Source organism: Sinocyclocheilus grahami, unplaced genomic scaffold (assembly GCF_001515645.1).
Source record: "Sinocyclocheilus grahami isolate Dianchi unplaced genomic scaffold, SAMN03320097.WGS_v1.1 scaffold692.1, whole genome shotgun sequence".
NCBI lineage: Eukaryota > Metazoa > Chordata > Actinopteri > Cypriniformes > Cyprinidae > Sinocyclocheilus > Sinocyclocheilus grahami.
Window position 1 is genome coordinate 128,189 of NW_015505871.1, and position 19,593 is coordinate 147,781.

The following is a 19,593-nucleotide window of genomic DNA, read 5'->3' on the forward strand; positions in this document are numbered from 1 at the left end:
TGCGTGTGTGTGTGTTTGTGTTTTTGTGTGTGTGTGTGTGTGTGTGTGCGTGTGTGTGTGTGTGTGTGCGTGTGTGTGTGAGTGCGAGTGAGTGTGTGCATGTGTGTGAGTGTGTGTGCGTGTGTGAGTGTGTGCGTGTGTGTGTGAGTGTGAGTGAGTGAGTGTGCATGTGTGTGTGTGAGTGCGTGTGTGTGAGTGAGTGAGTGAGTGAGTGTGTGTGTGTGTGTGTGTGTGAGTGCGTGTGTGTGTGTGTGTGTGAGTGTGCGTGTGTGAGTGAGTGAGTGTGCATGTGTGAGTGTGAGTGAGTGAGTGAGTGTGCGTGTGTGTGCGTGTGTGAGTGAGTGAGTGTGCGTGTGTGAGTGAGTGAGTGAGCGTGTGAGTGTGTGTGCGTGTGAGTGAGTGAGTGAGTGTGTGTGCGTGTGAGTGAGTGAGCGTGTGTGAGTGAGTGAGTGTGTGTGCGTGTGAGTGAGTGAGTGAGTGTGTGTGTGTGTGTGCGTGTGAGTGAGTGTGTGCGTGTGTGTGAGTGAGTGAGTGTGCGTGTGTGTGCGTGTGTGAGTGTGAGTGAGTGAGTGTGTGAGTGTGTGTGCGTGTGAGGTGAGTGAGTGAGCGTGTGTGAGTGAGTGAGTGAGTGTGTACGTGTGAGTGAGTGTGTGCGTGTGTGTGAGTGAGTGAGTGAGTGAGTGAGTGTGTGCGCGTGTGTGAGTGTGTGCGTGTGAGTGAGTGTGTGAGTGAGTGTGTGTGTGTGCGTGTGAGTGAGTGAGTGTGTGTGCGTGTGTGAGTGTGAGTGAGTGTGTGTGTGAGAGTGTGAGTGAGTGTGTGTGTGAGTGAGTGTGAGTGAGTGTACCTGATAGTCCTCTTCCTCAGTCAGCAGGTTGTTGAGCGCGTCATTCACGTCTCTGTTATTGTGGCTCTGCACTGATCTGAGATACGGTTTAACCAGATGCAACTGATTCACCTGCAAACACACACGACTCTCATCACAGCAGTGCTGTCATTATTAAATAAACTAAAACTAATACAAATCAGTTCTGTTAACTGAAAAAAAATATATATATATATATATATATAAAAATTTAAATAAAATAAAATAAAAATTGCCTTGGCAACTAACTGAAATAAAATAAATGTAAATTGAAGTAATAAAACTACTAAAATAAAAATACATTAAACCTAAATAGAAATATAAAAACTAATAAAAACAAGCACAAAAGCACATAACAAAATGACTAAAACAAATTAAAATTGAAAACTACAAATATAAAACTAAAAGCTAATTAATACTAAAACAATAACGCATCACAGAGAAAAAAATAAAATAAAATAAAAAAAATATTAGATGAAAAACAAACTCACATTAAAAGTAGAAATGCTGTCTTGGCATCTAATTGAAATAAAATACATTTAAATTGAAATAATAAAATTAAAATAAATTAAAGCTAAGTAGAAATATAAAAATGACAAAAGCACATAAAATAACTACTACAAATTAAAAATAAAACAAATTTTTAAATAATTTTTAACTAATAATTAAAACTAAATGCTAATAATAAAATATTGTACACTATAATATATAAATGATACTAAATAAAGCTGCATCACAGAGAAAAAATAAAATAAAATGACATGAAAGTAGAAATGTTGCCTAGGCTAGGGAACTAATTGAAATAAAATAAATTTAAAATGAAGTACAGTAATAAAATTTTGTAGACTAAAACAAACTACAAAAAAAAATAAAACTAAAAATATAAAATAAAAGCTAATTAAGAATCTTTAATATATAAATAATACTAAACTAATGCTGTATCACAGCATTTTGAATACAGAAGGATATGCATACTGTTTGGGTGGGTGTTTTACTGTTTTACACACACATATATATATATATATATATATATATATATATATAGTAATTGTAGGCATTAATGTTGGCATACCCTGCTGAAGTAGCTGACGGCTCTGCTGTGATCCAGTCGAGGAGCGAGAACAGACAGCAGATCGTTGAGCAGCAGCGGCTTATAGTCCAAATAAAACTGCAGGGATTTATAATACAGCTCCACATTTGCCACCTTAATGAGACGAACGAAAACAAGAACAATATACATCCTCATATATGCTCAGATATCAAAGTATGCATGCTTCAAACTCAATCATTTCTCATCAGAGGATCTGAGCTGCTCCACAATCATTTCAGAGCTCTAGACTCTCGCTGCAGGACAGCTACTGGAGAAACATCTGAGACAGAGTGGATGCTTAAAGGAAAGAGCAACATGTGATCCGTGTCATGTGACCTTGCTGATGAGCTCTTTGAAGGAAGCGTCTCTCCAGGCGTCGGTGGGGTGCGTTATCATCGTCAGGATGGCGTTGTCATACTCCTCATATTTATCATACAGGAACACAAGCTCCGCCCACAGATGGGCCTGCTCAGCCGCTCGTAACACCTGACCAATCACAACACAGCAAATCATAAACACAACCTTTCCAACAAAGCCTTTACTGCAGTGCATGCATATCATTATTAATATTAACAAGAGAAAAGTCAAAATTATATAGCTAATTACACTACCATTCGAAAGGATGAATTCAATTGTCGAAAAGTGACAGTAAAGACATTTATAATGTTACAAAAGATATCTATTTCAAATAAACGCCTTTAGGTTCATCAAAGAATCCTGAAAAATAAAATGTATCACGGTTTTCACAAAAAAATTTAACTGTTTTTAACATTGATAATAATCAGAAATGTTTCTCGAGCAGCAGATCAGCATATTATACTGATTTCTGAAGATCATGTGACACTGAAGAGTGCAGTAATGATGCTGAAAATACAGCTGCGCATCACAGAAATAAATTACATTTTAATAGAAAGTCACATAGAAAACAGTTATTTGAAACAGTAAAAATATTTCACAATTTACCTGTTTTTACTGTATTTTTAATATAATAAATGCAGCCTTGTTGAGCAAGATAGAGACACTTTTAAAAACATTTAAACAATCTTCCCGACCCCAAACTTTTGAACAGTAGTGTAGATATGATAAATAATCAAACCAAAATGTAACATTGAAATGTTACCCTTGTGCAACATTACAACATAAAAAGAAACAAAAAAACAAGAAAAAAGAAATTTCCTCAGTACAACTGTCCTTACAGTGCAGATAGCTCGCTTTATTTATTTAGCAATTTTTTTATTATGTTCCTTACTTACTGATTTACATTTAAATGCATTTCACAGATGCCTGGTATCCAGAGTGGCTTACAATGCATTCACCATCTACATCTAATCAGTTCATGCACTCCCTGGGAATCGAACCTATGACCTTCACGTTGCAAGCGTCATGCTCTTCTATACGAGCTCCAGGAAGCAGCTTTCAGAATGCAGAAAATAACATTTTTATTCCTTCAGCTCACACTTTGAGGAACACATCAGCGAGAGTCGCACCTTAGGGATGTTGACCCGAGACCAGAAGAGCTCCAGATGTTCCCTCATCCTCTGGGGTTTGTATTTGGAGTAGAGGATGGCCAGCTCGGTGAACATGCCCATGTGAGCGCGCTCCAGCCCCAACGCCGCCTCCAGCAGCACCATCAGCTCCTCGAAATACCCACGGTCCTGACGCACACAGAGAAGACGTCACAAACCCGCACTGAGCTCATCCACAGACTGAGATTGTGAGGGTTGTTCACCTGATAGTAGTTAATGAGCTCCTCCAGTTCATCAGCATGAGTGACGATGTGAAGGCCGGAGATCTGCGCTAACCTGAACTCCTCTCCGTCCACACACGCAAAACACACCTAAAAATACAGCAGGATTGAGATTTCAGTGAGGACACACACATTACAGGACGCTACAAACCAGTTGTGCATGACACATGACTTTAATGTTTAAAGTAGGGCTGTCAACTTCACATGTTCATATGGTGCAATAAAATGCAGTTACTGTATATGTGACCGGTTCTGACTAAATGAGTCGGAATGAGCACATTTTCAAAAATGAGTTCTTTTTATTTTCACATTCTCAATTAAAATTCCTTCAAAAGGATATATGACTTGTTGGAAGTAGAAACTCAGTCAGGTTAACAACAACTTGAGATTGAGTAAATTATGGTATAAAATAAAACATTATGACAGAATTGACAGACAGATGACAGAAAAGAAAAATCACTCGCTGCTCTTGACTGAAGAAAATTAATACAGTTGCTTTAATAAGAATCTATGTATAATTTATACAGTGAATATAGTGTTTTATTTTTATGTTTTGTTGGTTCAATCTTGAATGCTCCTGCTAAATACACCTGCTTTACCAGAAAAATAAAGCACTGTTTGTTTTAACAACAAAGATAAAATAATGACAAAGTTTTTTATCTTCGCCCACATTGGCCTAAATATCAGCAATTCTTTTTTTACTTTATATTTTGTTTCCTTGTAAGGCTTTGCTTTTAAAATAGGGAAATTAGTTTGGCTGTACTGCTCAGACAAAATAGTAAAACCCACATGACAAAGAATCGTGACATTCCTGAAAAAAAACAAAAAAATCGTGATATGACATTTTTGCCATATCGCCCACCCCTACTTTAAGTAATTCCTTTGTTTAAAACATTTCAATCAACCCTAGTTTACCGAGATGTATTTAATAACGTCTTCATCTCTCACCTCTTTCCATGTGCGTGTGCAGCTGGCCTTTCGTGCGCTGTCAACGGCCGCCTGAAACTCGCCGAGGTGAACGAGTGTGGACGCCAGACGAGCGAAATTAGACACGTTATTAAACAGCAGCCGGGCGGCTTCAAACATACCCTCTTCATAACATCTCTCGCCAACCTACAGACAGAAACATGTTACTGGACACACTGAAAATAATACAAGAAGACCCCGGTGATCTCAAGTGATAGATCTCAAAGCACACGTTCTGCTACTGTCATTATGTATGCACAATGTAACAAGATGATAAATTAATCTTAAAAAACAATTTATTATGGATTATTTATTAAGCATTAGGGAAAATGTTTCAAATCCGATTATTTTAATAATTTAAAATATATTCATTTTTAAATATAAACATGCTATCATTAATATTAAATATATATGCATAATATATTGTTGTTGCTATCATTATTATTAATAACTTCATTACATGAAATATGTTATATTTCTATTATCTTCTCTTATCTATTACTATTCTTACATATATATATATATACCAAACTATATCTATACTATATATAAAATATTTTATATTTAATAATAATACAAGTATATAATTATATATATAACAATATATTATATAATAGTATATAATATATTTATATACGTATATTTAATAACAACGTATTATATATTAATAACAATATAATTGTATATTTACAAGGTTATTAAGGCAAGGCAAGGCAAGTTTATTTATATAGCACATTTCATACACAATGGTAATTCAAAGTGCTTTACGTAAAAGGAAGTAAAATAATCATAAAAATAATCACAACAATAAAACAAGGAATTTAAACATTTATTTCAAATGAATTTAAAACAGTTAAAAATAGAAAATGGTAAAACATAAAATGCAGTGCAATCAGTTCGGACGTAGCACAGTGCTCATTCAATAAATGCACAGCTAAACAGATGAGTTTTGAGTCTGCATTTAAATGTGGCTAATGTTTTAGCACATCTGATCTCTTCTGGAAGCTGATTCCAGCTGCGGGCGGCATAATAACTAAAAGCACATTCCACTTGTTTTGTGTGAACCCTCTGTATTTCTAACTGACTCGATCCTAATGATCTGAGTGCTCAGAAACCAGATTGAAATAAGTCGTTTTTCAGCTGATTAAAAACTATCTTTTCAATAATCTTGACTATAAAAGGAAGATTTGATATTGGTCTTTATTTGCTCAATATGGTGTTTTCAAGATTGCTCTTTTTCAGAAGGGGCTTAACAACTGCAGTTTTCAGGGAGTTTGGAAAAGTCCCAGAAAGAAGTGAGGCGTTCACCACTTCTAAGAGATCTGCTTCTAAACAGTTAAACATACTTTTGAAAAAAGATGTGGGAAGTGTGTCAAGATAGCAGGTTGACGATTTAAGGTGCTGTACTATTTCTTCCAAAATTTTTATATCAATTTCTTCAAAACCAGACATGGTAACTTCTTTTTAAAATTGCGGTCGAATCTGTCTGACCTCTGCATAACTTGAGGATGTGCTAATCGCCTTCCTGATATTATTGATCTTCTCAGAAAAGAAGGAAGCAAACTCATTGCATTTGCTGTCGGAGAGCATTTCACTGGCAATCTGACTTGGGGGGTTTGTCAGTCTCTCAACAGTAGCAAAAAGAGTGCGAGAGTTGTTTAAGTTATTGTTTATAAGGTACTTAAACCATAAAAACTTGAAATTTTTGTTACTTGAAATATAGTAAGCATTAAATGAAATAAAATTTAAACTTACTTTTATTATTATATTATTTCAGCTAGTTGCCAAGGCAACATTCCTAATTTTTACTAAGTTAAATCTGATTTACTCAATTGATAAAAAACTATATTGACATATTAAAAAAGACCAAAACAAAATTGCTCAAATTAATATAAAAAAAACAACAATAAAAACGAATCCAAAATTAATAATAAAAAAACAACAACTATAATAGTATCGCAATAATATTGAAATAAAACTTCAATTAAAAAATGATACAGAGAGAGATTTATCAGATAAGGAAGCTAGCTAATGTTAAAAGTGTGTAAATCTCCGTACTTGCTGTATGTGAGCATTGTTGGGGCCGTTGATAAAGTCCTCCAGCTCAGACAGACGATTTGTTTTAGCCAGAGCAAAGATGAGCTCCGTCTCCACAAACGACTCTCTGGCTTTCTTCCTCGCCATTTGAAGAAACTTCACCAGATCCTCCCAGTTCCCTATAAAAACAGACAATTGCCTGGGATATTGTTCAATCAATTTACAGCATATTATGGACGTTTTTCAGCCATCTCCACATCAGTTTAAGGACGTCTGAGGACAAATCAAGTTGAATGTCCTAAAAACAAAGGAAATGGTGTTTGATTTCCGACGGAGGACAAATGCTGTTTTGCCATTGACTATTAATGGTCAGGAAATGTTCAATGTTTTAAGTTTCTCAGGACTACCATCTCTGCAACGTTAAAGTAGGACGACAACCTAAGAGGCATTATTAAAAAATCCCTTCAAAGGCATTTTTTTCCTTAAGACAGCTTAAAAAGTTTGGCTTATCTAAAGTTGGTATGTTCAATTTTTATAGAGCTGTCATTGAAAGCGTGCTGACTGTCTCACTTATAGTGTGGTTTGGTAGCTCCACAGCTCAGCAGAGAAGTCAGATTAGTAACATAACTCGAGCTGCTTCGAAAATTATCGGTTGTGATCGCCCCACTATTGATGAGATCTATGTTTCACGTTTGCAGAAAAACTTACGCCTCTTCCTTCAGCAATTAAAACGTAGTCTACACGTTTTCTGAACAGCACTTATTGTAGGATTGCGCATGCTCTTAATTCCTCTGGTATCTATGCATCTGCATTTCACTCCTTATAATTGATAGGCCATATATGTATAGTTGTATTTATGTATGTATTTTAATGTATGTTATAATTGTTGATGAGCTCCCCAAGCAAATTCCAATAGTTTGGCAATAAATAAATAAATTCAGTGAAATAATGTTATTTAGCTATATCAAAACAGTAGTCATGTGCATGGCGGTTTTAGGTATACAGCGACCCCTGGCGATTCTAGTGTTAAAGGAGTAGTTCAGTTCCAGAACAAATATTTACAGATAATGTACTCACCTCCTTGTCATCCAAGTCTTTCTTTCTTCAGTCGTAAAGAAATTGTTTTTTGAGCGAAACATTTCAGGATTTCTTTCCATACAATGGACTTCTATGGCGAGTTTGAACTTCCAAAATGCAGTTTAAAAATGCAGCTTCAAACGGCTCTAAACCATCCCAGCCGAGGAAGAAGGGTCTTATCTAGCAAAACAATTGGTTATTTTCTAAAAGAAAATACAATTTATATACTTTTTAACCTCAAATGCTCGTCTTGTCTAGCTCTGTGTGAACTCTGTTTTTTCCGTTTCAAGACAGTTAGGGTAGGTCTAAAAACTATTTTTTTGTAAATGGCTTTTGATCTTCTTTGCGTGTTCACTTTGTAAACACTGGGTCGGTACTTCTGCAGCGATGTAGGACGATTTTGAAGTTGGAGGAGAAAATGAGATGGGAGTTTTTAGACATACCCTAACTGTCTTGAAACGGAAAAAACACACAGAGCTAGACAAGACGAGCGTTTGAGGTTAAAAAGTATATAAATTGTAATTTTTTTTAGAAAATAACCGATCGTTTCGCTAGATAAGACCCTTCTTCCTCGGCTGGGATCATTTAGAGCCGTTTGAAGCTGCATTTTGGAAGTTCAAACTCGGGGGTACCATAGAAGTCCATTATATGGAAAGAAATCCTGAAATGTTTTCCTCAAAAAACATAATTTCTTTATGACTGAAGAAAGACATGAACATCTTGGATGACAAGGAGGTGAGTACATTATCTGTAAAGTTTTGTTCTGGAAGTGAGCTACTCCTTTAAGGATGTTTGAGGACAGATCATCTCACCGTTTCTACTGGCAGCATCCACCACCTCCATGTACGCCGACGGCTCTCCAGCTTTGATGTAGGAGTCGATGGCCTCTTTGATCAGACCAGACTGAAGCTGAGCCTGAGCCAGCCGACTCCAGACCGAGCCCTCGGAACAGCGCTCCGCAAACTCGTACGCCCGGTCCAGATTGCCCATGTGCTCGATCAGAACCTGCATCAGTTTATTATATTCCTCGTTTGTCAGTCCAGACGTCTGTGTGCAGACGTGATCATGTGTTTGTGTACCTGAATCGCTGAGGTGTTGACGTCGAACTTCTTGAAGATGGAGAAGGCCTCTTCGTACAGCTCGCTGCTGATGGCGATGTTGGCGATGTCAGGAGCGTCGTAATTGTCCAGCCGGTTGATGTACTCCATGACCCGCGTCCGGTCCGCTTTGATGGCCGTCAGGATCAGCAGGTTCTGCAGGTTCCTGATGCAAAAGACAAAACAATTAATCCTAATTCAGCATTATAATATAATATAACATACAAATATAATATAATGGAATGGAATAGAATAAAATGCACTTACATCTATTCATTTAGCAGATACAATGAAATGAGATGTATAACAACGCAATCAATCTTAATTAAATTAATAATATAATTTAATAATATAATACAATACATTCATTCAAAACTACTTACAACTGAGCAATACAATAAAGAGATGAATCTTAATTGAATTTATAATTAAATAATAATGTTGTGATGTAATATATTTACATTTATTAATTTAGCGGATGCTTTTACGCAAAGGTACTATTCAACAGTGGTTAATCTAAATAAAACAAAATAAAATATTAAACATTGTAATCTAATATATGTACTTTTATTGTATTTACATTTGTCATTTAAATACATTTAGATTTAGCATGTGCTTTTATTCAATGCTTCTTAAAAATTAGGAATATAACAAAACAATCAATCTTTATTCAATATAATATAATAATTATAATCTACTTTTGATGCTCCACACAGCTACTCTCCAACTACATGATTTTCCTGTCAGTCAAAAACAATCCTTTATTTGCACAATCTTTGTGATTTTTGCCATGCATTTTATTCATTATATATTTAATTTGGACCATTACATAAAATTTCACCTCGTGATATGTGAGCCTGGAGCACAGAAGCAGTGTTAAGTCGCTCGGGGATATTTGTAGCAATAGCCAACAATACATTGTATGGGTCACAATTATACATTTCTCTTTTATGCCAAAAATCATTAGAATATTAAGTTAAGATCATGTTCCATGAAGATATTTTGTACATTTCCTACCGTAAATATATAACATTTACATTGCTAAGAACTTCAATTGGACAACTTTAAAGATGATTTTCTCAATATTTAGATTTTTTAGCACCCTCAGATTCCAGATTTTCAAATAGTTGCATCTCGGCCAAATATTGTCCTATCCTAACAAACCATACACCAATGGAAAGCTTATTTATTCAGTATATTTAGTATTATTTATGTTGTATAAATCTCAATTTTAAAAAATTGACACTTATGACTGGTTTTGTGGTCCAGGGTCACAAATATGGTCTCTGGTATAATATGAATTTGATCTCAAACGGTGTGACAGGAGTCTCTCAGACAGACCTGTGTTCACTGAATATGGAGTTCTCCAGAACGATCTTCTCCAGAAGTTCAATGAGTTCATTAGGCAGATCGGCCGTCATAAACGCCTTCACCGTCACAGACACTTCCTCTGGATCCTGCGTCTCCGGCAGAGCCGTCTGAACCACCTGTGCACACAACCTCATCATTAACATCTCAATGATCACACACTGCATGATATCTGTAGATGTTTCAGGTGTGACTCGTGCCTGATCTATCAGCGGCCGTCTGTATGGGTTCGTCTCCTGCAGAACTTGAGCCCAAAGATCTGGATCTTTTCGCCGCACCAGATACCGCGACTCACTTTTAAACAGGGAGTTTTCATTGCACACCTACAGGACATATTAGAATGATTCCTGAAGATCATGTGACACTGAAGACTGGAGTAATGATGCTGAAAATACAGCTTTGATCACAGAAATAAATTACATTTTACAGTATATTCAAATAGACAGTGGTTATTTTAAATTGTAAAAATATTTCATAATATTACTGATTTTATGGTATTTTTGATCAAATAAATGCAGCCGTGGAGAGCAGAAGGCACCTGTATGAGCTCCAGGTCACACTGTCCTCTCTCATAGGCCACAAAGGCGAGTTGCGGGTCTCTCTTCTCGCAGTATCGGCCCACGGTCACGCTGTCGTAGTGCAGGTTTTCTCGGAGGAAGCGCTCAGGATTGTTGTTACTGTCTATGTAGATCTTTGCCAGTGCATTGTGGGTAGCGGGTTCTTCAGAGCCCTCTTGAACACGAGATTCCAGCCAGGACACGAGCAGCTTCAGTCTGGAGAAAACGAGACACTGACGGATCTGATTGTCAAACTATGTGTTAGGACTGGGTGATATAGATATTAAAATAATTTAGCTCAAAAAAATATTTCATAAGAATATATATGATATTTTTGATGATATTTGACATGCATTTGCTCTGCAAAAAGAAAGTTTTTCATAAAACTTTAATAAAATAATAAAATTTTAATAAAAAAGTTGTTTTAGATATACTAGATTAATTTTATATTAATATAAGCAGTTTTTATTTTACATATATTTGTTAATTATACATTTCTTATTTTACACACATATATGTATATATATATATATATATATATATATATTAAATACATTTTTATTTTATATATAGTACATTCATTTTCTATTTATATATGTATTTTTTGTTTTACATATACTAGATTTATTTTATATTTATATATTCATTTTTATATAGTAGATTCATTCTATATTACTATATACATTTTTATATAGTAAATTCATTTTATATTAGTATATTTAAAATTTTATATATAGTCGATTTGTTTATATTCATGAATACATCATTAATATGTGTCCCTGCAGCACAAAAGCAGTGTTAAGTCGCTGGGGGATATTTGTAGCAATAGCCAACAATACATTGCATGGGTCACAATGATTGATTTTTCTTTTATGCCAAAAATCATTAGGATATCAAGTAAAGATCATGTTCCATGAAGATATTTTGTAAATTTCCTACCGTAAATATATCAAAACTTAATTTTTATCAGTAATATGCATTGCTAAGAACTTCATTTGGACAACTTTAAAGATGATTTTCTCAATATTTAGATTTTTTTGCACCCTCAGAATACAGAATACAAATAGTTGTATCTCGGCCAAATATTGTCCTATCCTAACAAACCACACATCAATGGAAAGCTTATTTTATTCAGCTTTCAGATGATGTATAAATCTCAATTTGTACATCATTGAAAATGTGACCCTTATGGTCAGATATTATTATATTATATTAGAAATATATCACAAATATCCAATGCATTTAATGACTTTTCACTTCACTGCTAGAAAAAAAAGCCTTTTTCATGTGAAATTGTGTGTTTTGATCTTGAGAGAAGCAGCGGGTGAAGAAAAAGGACAGAACGGGATCAGTTCTACCGGTTTCTTTTCTCCACTTCCTCCACCAGCTGATCAGTGCTGAAATCTCCTCGTACGGCGAGGATCAGACTCCTGATGGTGTCCTCGGAGCAGTCGACATCCAGCAGACCCCCGACCACCACCGGTAGCCGGCTGGGATTGACCTGCAGCAGCGCAAACACACACATGAACTCTCCAGATCAGCAGCGTGTGTGTGTGTGTGTGTGCATGATGAGCTCAGGACTCTCGCTGTACCTTCTGTACGTAGATCTCGATGTACTTCTGCAGGCTGTTACGGTACAAGTAGAGCACGAGGTCGTGGACGAAATCGAAGCGGTCGCACACGATGATGAGAGGAAGCTGATCGGTGAGTTTGGCTTCCTGTGCAACGACAACAAAAACCTGATTACAAATACAAATCAAGTCCATAGTCCATCTGATGAGTTTACTGGCATCACAAATAAAGCTATATTCTACTGTCAAAAATAATTAGAATGCATTTATATAATCAAAGCAGTAGAGTGTGAGACAATTCATAAACATGATTATATGATTAATTATTATACAAATTATAATCTAAGAGAAATGCAAAAAGGGGGAGTTAACGATTAAACTGTTAACGATTAAAATTAAAAATGGTAAATGTAAGCTAAGGTTGAATAATTTATTCTTATTAATTCAACTGAATTCAAATCATTCATTAAAATAAAAATGTAAATTTAAGCCAGTCTTGAATGTTAGGGTGTATTCACACCTGTCTTTGTTTCCCCTCTTGGTGCGGACCTTTTTGGCAGGTGTGAATACAGCAATCGCACTCGGGTGCGGACCAAACAACTGCTGCGAGACCCAGCTGAAGAGGTGGTCTCGGTCCGCTTCCAAACCAACTCTGGTACGATTCATTAATGGTGTGAATATGACCCGACCTCGATCCGCCCCAATTGCAGAAATCACGCTCAGAAACAGACAGCTCGCGCATATAGTGCTGTTGTTTGCGTTTCAATGGCTTAAATCACTTGTTTTTAAACCACAATGCTTAAAAACACATGCAAATGATGAGTTTTCGTGACCATGGCGCACAGCAACGTGACGTGAGCACGCTCAATAGGCTAAAGCTTGCCGCAAAAATTACCATGACTATGTTGGGGGAAAATAGTAAGGAGATATTTGAATTATTTATTAATAAAGTAGTGTTTTATGAGTCAGTGTCGCAAAGATGAAGTTGCCATCTCATCACTGGACGCTCCTTTAGAGAGAAATGCATCTTTACGGATTACATAAGAGTTTTTGTTTTGGATTTGAATTATTTCGTTTTGCAGTCATTTAAAGCTCTCTATAGATATATTCATCATGTCTGTTAGGAAAATATTCGCTGAGTGTCGGTGCATTTTTATGAAGCTATTTGTGTTCTTTATTTTACAAAAGCACAACGTTTTCTTGATACTGTGAGTGCACACAAATAAAAATGGACCCTTTACAGTTCCGAACTATGTTTTATTCTTACCTTTATGAGCAAAAATGACGTCGTATTTCATTTGTTTCCACTGATGTCCTGAAGCATGCTTCAGCTTCCACTCTCCACACAAACGATTGTATATGCACCTAATAGCGCACATTTATATAGGTTAAATGTTTAAACTAACATTGCGATATGCTTTAAAGGTCCCCTGAAATGCTTAGAAACCTGCAGCATTACTCTGTGTTGACGTCATTTTAACTGAAACAGGAAGACAGGGCGGGGCATGTCAAGCAGCCCCTTTTTAAAATAGCTAATAGCGTTCATTTTTATCACAGCTTGGGCTAGAGTCGTTCAGAGCTGTTGAGCTCTGTAAAGCCGCATTTGACAGGGTATGCCAGCCACAATCTCATCGATATTGCTATAAAATATAGCATTCTGTGTAGAATTCAAATAGCTCCGATACATTTTGTGGTCTGCGGCGACTCACGCATGTGATCCGCTCCGTGCTACCGTGTCTCTGGACCGGAGCAGAGTGTGTGCGGTGCGGTGGTTAGCGTGACACAGCGCCAAACCAGACTTCTTTCCTCAATGGAAAGCATATTTACACTGTCTGAATCGTTCCCTGTCCCCTATATAGTGCACTGCGTGCCATTCACTGTACAGAAAATACTAATTCTGTGGACAAGTGACCGATTTCAGCCGCGGCTTCAGCGTCTATTTTATAGTGTAGGGGGCGGGGCTTCGGATTCTAGAGAGAATTTGATTGGACAGAAAGTTTGATGAGAAGCTGAAGTACAATGTGACGTCAAAAAAATCGTAGAGCCGTTTTGTCGGAAGTGACGAACTGCAAGCTTTGAATGCTTATATCTTCTAAATGCGAATTTTGTCACCGTTTTGGAGCAACACTGCCTTATAGACAACCTTAAGACTAATATATTGATACTAACACCCAAAAAACTTTTATTTCGATTTCATGGGGACTTTAAGTATTTTATATCTATAGATTTTATTTTCGGCAAGTCGTAATTACAACATCGCATGACATCGTCTCATATGATGCTCATAAGTTTCCTCACATTGTGTTATTATCTGATAACACCAAATCAGTAAAAGAATAAAAAATTGCACTACGAAAGATCTCCATGATTAGCCTGTTTTTGCACTTCCTGTATTTCACTGCTTGAGAATTTCTCTCCAGTAAATGGATGACCGTAGCACATGTGTGGTATTGTTTATCATTTCTGGTTCACTTGCAAAAAAGGGCAGTGTGAAAGCGAACCGCACCAAACAAAAAAAATCTACATTGTATTTGGTCCGGACCAAAGCAAGTGAACCAGCGGGCTTTTCTGGTGTGAATACACCCTTAATTGTTATTAGTTCAATTCAGTTTAGTCAATTAAAATAAACTGTTAATAATTGCATGTAAAAATTTAAATATAACCTAATATTGAATGTTTATTTTATTGTTCATTAATTTAAATAAATTGTTAATAATTAAATAAAAAAATGTACATTAAGCTGCATTGAATGTTTGTTTTATAGTTATTACTTAAATTTAATTAGTTAAATTAAAATAAATGGTTAATTTTAACTAATTAACTTTAATGTTGAATGTTTATTTTATTCAGTTCAAATTAATTCAGTTAATTAAAATAAATTGTTATTAGTTAAATTAATAACTGCAAATATAAGCTAATGTTAAAGGTTTATTTTATTGTTATTAATTCGTTTAATTTATTTTAATTAATTAAAAATACACTGTAAATTATTACATTAAAAATTTTAATGTAAGCTAATGTTGAATGTTTATTTTATTGTTATTTATTAAATTCAACTCATTCAATTAATTAAAATAAAAAGGTTAATTAAAAGTAAAAATGTAAATATAAGTTATAGTTAATGTTTAATTTTATTATTATTAATTTAATGAAACACAATAAATGAAAATAAATTGTTAATTTGATTTAAAAATGTAAATGTGATCTAATGCTGAATGATTTTTTTGTTGGTGTTATTATTATTTGTATTACCATAACTCATCATCTGTATTAATGCTTCGGTTAATATTGTGTGTTTAACAATTATGCCAATAAAAGTCACATATATGAAGACAGATGCATTGAACTGGATTTATTGAGAGATTTTTTCGAACTGAATGCATCAATGATCTTGGTTTCTCTCTCGAGTACCTTGAGGAAGTTCTTGACGCGCTCGGCGTTGTAGCAGCTGCTCTCTCGACAGATGCGCTCCACCTCTTTGATCTGACCCGTCTTACACGCCGCCTGAATGTACTTGAAGTGCACATCGGGGTCCTGACTGAAGTTCACGATAGAGCCCAGAAAATAAAACAGACCTGAGCGAGACACACAGAAATGAGGAATCATTCAGCACACCACCCTCACAAACACATGCGGTCGCGAGCGTCTCACCCTCGTAGCTCTTGAACGACTCGAAAAGCTCCACCAGCGTCTGCGTTCCCAGCTGCTCGTGGTACTTGGTGGCGATCTGAACGCTCAGCTGCAGGTTCTGACGCAGGTTTGCAGCCAACATGGCCCTCAGACACGCGACGGAGTCACCGACAGACAGAGAGCCAAAGAAATTCACCAGCCACTGACGGAGAGAGAGAAGAAAAACAACACTAAATGTCCAATACTGCTCTGACTGACAATAACTTTATTCATACTTTCTTGAATTTGAATTAAAAAATGTAAAAATTTGAATTTGAAAAAAGGAAAATTTTGAATTAAAAAATTTAAAAATTTGAATGTAAAAATGTTTAATGTAAATTTTAAAAAATAAAAATTTAATTTAAACATTTTAATTTAAAAATTAAAAAATTGTAATTAAAAAAATTTACAAATTTGAATTAAAAAATTTAAGAATGTGAATTAAAAAATTTAAACATTTAAATGTAAACATAAAAAATTTTGAATTTCAAAATTTTAATAAAAAAATGTAAACATTTGAATAAAATTTTTTTAAATGTAAACATTAAAAAATTTTAATTAAAAAATATTTTTTTTTTATTTAAACAAATTTGAAATTTAAACATAAAAAAATTTGAATATCAAAATGTAAAAATTGTAATTAAAAAATGTTAAAATTTTAATTAAAAATGTAAAAATTTTTATTTAAAAAATGTAAAAATTTGAATTAAAAAATTTAAATTTTTTTTTTTTTACAAATTTGAATTAAAAAAATTTTAAATGTGAATTAAAAAATTTAAACATTTAAATGTAAACATAAAAAATTTTGAATTTCAAAATTTGAATTAAAAAAATGTAAACATTTGAAAAAAAAAAATGTAAATTTAAACATTAAAAAATGTGACTATAAAAATGTAAAAACATGTAAACATTTTAATTTTAAAAAATTTAAAAATGTATTTAAAATTTTCTGTTCACAAAACAAACTCATTTTAATATGATTGTTTTCTACACTTCTGAGAAGCCAGGATGTGAAATCGGGAGAATCATGACATCACAATTCCCCCTCGACACGCATCATCAGCATACATAATCGAGGAGGAGTTTCTGAAAAAAACTCCATCAATCCATCAAAAAAGTTGATACTATTGTTAAGAAAATAAAGGCCTTTTTTGTTGCAAAAAAAACTTATCTTTACAGACTAACCTCGAGAAACATAATATAAAAATCTGAAACTGCATTTCATGTGTAATACGTAAATAAGGTACTCATAGTGTAACATAGTGCGACTCGTTAAATATAACTGTAAAAATTTAAATAATTCACAACAGTGATAATAGTATTATTGCACTTTATTTAGTTTTTTAAATAATAAACAAAAACTTCAAGGGTGATAATATATTTTAAAATTCAAAAGAGCATTAAATAAAAATATGAATTATTTTACAGTAAAAATACAAAAATAATTTTATTTTACTTATATTGCAACCTTTGATGCTCTAAATATAATGTTATAATCAACACTGTTCATGATTTGTTCATCTTGGCGGCTGTTACAGTAAAAATGCAGCAAAAGTTTTCAAAAGAGTTCCACATGTATGCTCATTTAATATGCAAAGATGTTAGCCAATCACAGCAGTGGGCATTTCCATTGACACGCCCCTTCAGACGAATCGAACAAATCAGAGGCGAAATTCAGGGTAGAAACGATCGAAATTATGACTCAGGAAGCATTATAAAATCACATAAAAATGCACTTCCGGAGTCCTTTAGCTCTCACACACACAGACACACCTCGGTGTTGAGCAGGTGTGTGTGTACGATGGCCCGTTTGACGTCGTCGGGGTCGCTGTAATGCTCCAGAGCTCTCTGCAGTAAACCGGCTTTCTCACACAGCTGAGCGATGTGAGCGCGCTCGTAGTGAGTGAACATCTGATTCCCGAGGATCGCGTCTGCGACCTGCAAACACACGCAGATAACAAACACAACAGCCAAAAGTCTTGTAGTGATAGGCGTTTGGTTTATGAAATTTATGAAATCAAAATTATGATGTAATGTGCATTTAAAGTGTTTTTGGACTCTCTCACTTGTTGAGTATGAAAGAGCTAAGCTAGGCTAAAAATAAGCTAAACTTCATCAACAAAATGCAAAACATACAAACTAAACATTCATGTTTACCGTGTGATTTTTTATTTATTTACATTGACCGTTCTCTGCAGTGTTATTCATTTTAGCTAACAAAAAATAAAAAAATGGTTTGCATTAATTGAAATAACATTAAAATGAAAATATAAATATTAGATGGAAAAACTCACTTAAAACTAAAAAAAAAAACTTGTTAATATCATTAATATAAAGCTAAATATTAAAAAAAAAATAATAATAATAATAAAAATGAGCACATAACAAAATCACTAAAACTTTAAAAGTATTTATGAATAAACTTCATAAATGTAAAAAATAATAAACATCTATAAATACTATAATGCAATATAAATAATTCTAAAATAAAAACAATTAAATGGTCAAAATTAAAACATAAATAAATACAATTAAAACTAAAAATAGAAAAAACTAAAAAAAACTCTGGTTCAAGTTAAAAGGTTTCTCAGACATTATTATAATAATGTGGTGGTACTCGTGTTGGCTCATCATCTTGTATAATTATGCCGTGAAGGCAGCATGAGCTTCGGTGTGTTTGATCGGTTCACCTGAGGGGCGTGAATGAGGTTCATCTCCAGGAGGCGTGTCTGCAGAGGCCCCTCCTCCGGCCTGTTGTTCTTCAGAGCGTCCAATAGGAATGAAGTACACTGCTGCACTAGATTCCCCTCCATGAAGACATCCACCACCTCAAACACACACAAAGGGTCAGTGATGAGCGCAGTCACGGTGTTTTATATTTTATGTTTTCATTTTAATTTTAGTTAAAGTTTTAGCTACTTATTTTTATTTTTATATTTTGATTTTTAGTTTAATTTTAATTAAAGTTTTAGTAATTAATTTTTATTTTTATATTTTCTGTTTTAATTTTAATTGTACTTTAGTTTTAGTAACTAGTTTTTAGTTTTATACTTTTGGTTTTTATTTTAATTTTAAAGTTTTAGTAACTAATTTTTATATTTTCTGTTTTACAAGTTAGTACTAGGGCTGGGTATCGATTCAGATTTCCCGATTCGATTCGATTTCGATTCGCAAGCTCTCGATTCGATTCTCGATTTCTTTTTATTACATTCAGTGAATATAGTTTTAATACAAATGCTATTGATATTTCTAAAAAATGAAAAGTAAATATCAGTTTACAAATGGTGAATTAATAAAAAGAAATTAAGCCACATGCCTGTATTTTAAACCTATTCTTTTTTTTGTATAGGGTCCTTTTTAAACAATAATAGGGCCCTATAAAATGTTCTTAATTTTTCTGGTAATCAGATGAAGGCATAAAACATTAATTTAATTTATCCTAATCAAATGAAAATTAAACTCTTTTATTTTTTGGCAAACAAAGTGCTGCACAACAGAGGTTTACTGTTAAAATGAAAAAGAAAACAGATGTGATTATTCCTTTAAAAATAA

At 34.2% G+C, this 19,593-nt stretch overlaps 1 protein-coding gene across 4 annotated transcripts in view; it reads right to left on the reverse strand.

Annotated features, from left to right (window-relative positions):
• cltcl1 (clathrin, heavy chain-like 1) overlaps positions 1–19,593 on the reverse strand; it is a 49,939-nt gene that overhangs the window by 8,159 nt on the left and 22,187 nt on the right. For all 4 annotated transcript variants that reach the window (XM_016243481.1, XM_016243479.1, XM_016243480.1 and 1 more), the window contains 18 exons: positions 18,732–18,869; positions 17,815–17,979; positions 16,024–16,204; positions 15,784–15,947; positions 12,394–12,519; positions 12,160–12,302; positions 10,783–11,017; positions 10,445–10,567; positions 10,218–10,363; positions 8,859–9,042; positions 8,592–8,784; positions 6,724–6,881; positions 4,648–4,812; positions 3,682–3,789; positions 3,440–3,607; positions 2,289–2,438; positions 1,935–2,066; positions 845–955 (listed from right to left, as the gene is read on the reverse strand). In XM_016243481.1, coding sequence (XP_016098967.1) covers positions 845–955; positions 1,935–2,066; positions 2,289–2,438; positions 3,440–3,607; positions 3,682–3,789; positions 4,648–4,812; positions 6,724–6,881; positions 8,592–8,784; positions 8,859–9,042; positions 10,218–10,363; positions 10,445–10,567; positions 10,783–11,017; positions 12,160–12,302; positions 12,394–12,519; positions 15,784–15,947; positions 16,024–16,204; positions 17,815–17,979; positions 18,732–18,869 — 2,790 coding nt within the window. The remainder of the gene's footprint in view (positions 1–844; positions 956–1,934; positions 2,067–2,288; positions 2,439–3,439; positions 3,608–3,681; positions 3,790–4,647; positions 4,813–6,723; positions 6,882–8,591; positions 8,785–8,858; positions 9,043–10,217; positions 10,364–10,444; positions 10,568–10,782; positions 11,018–12,159; positions 12,303–12,393; positions 12,520–15,783; positions 15,948–16,023; positions 16,205–17,814; positions 17,980–18,731; positions 18,870–19,593) is intronic.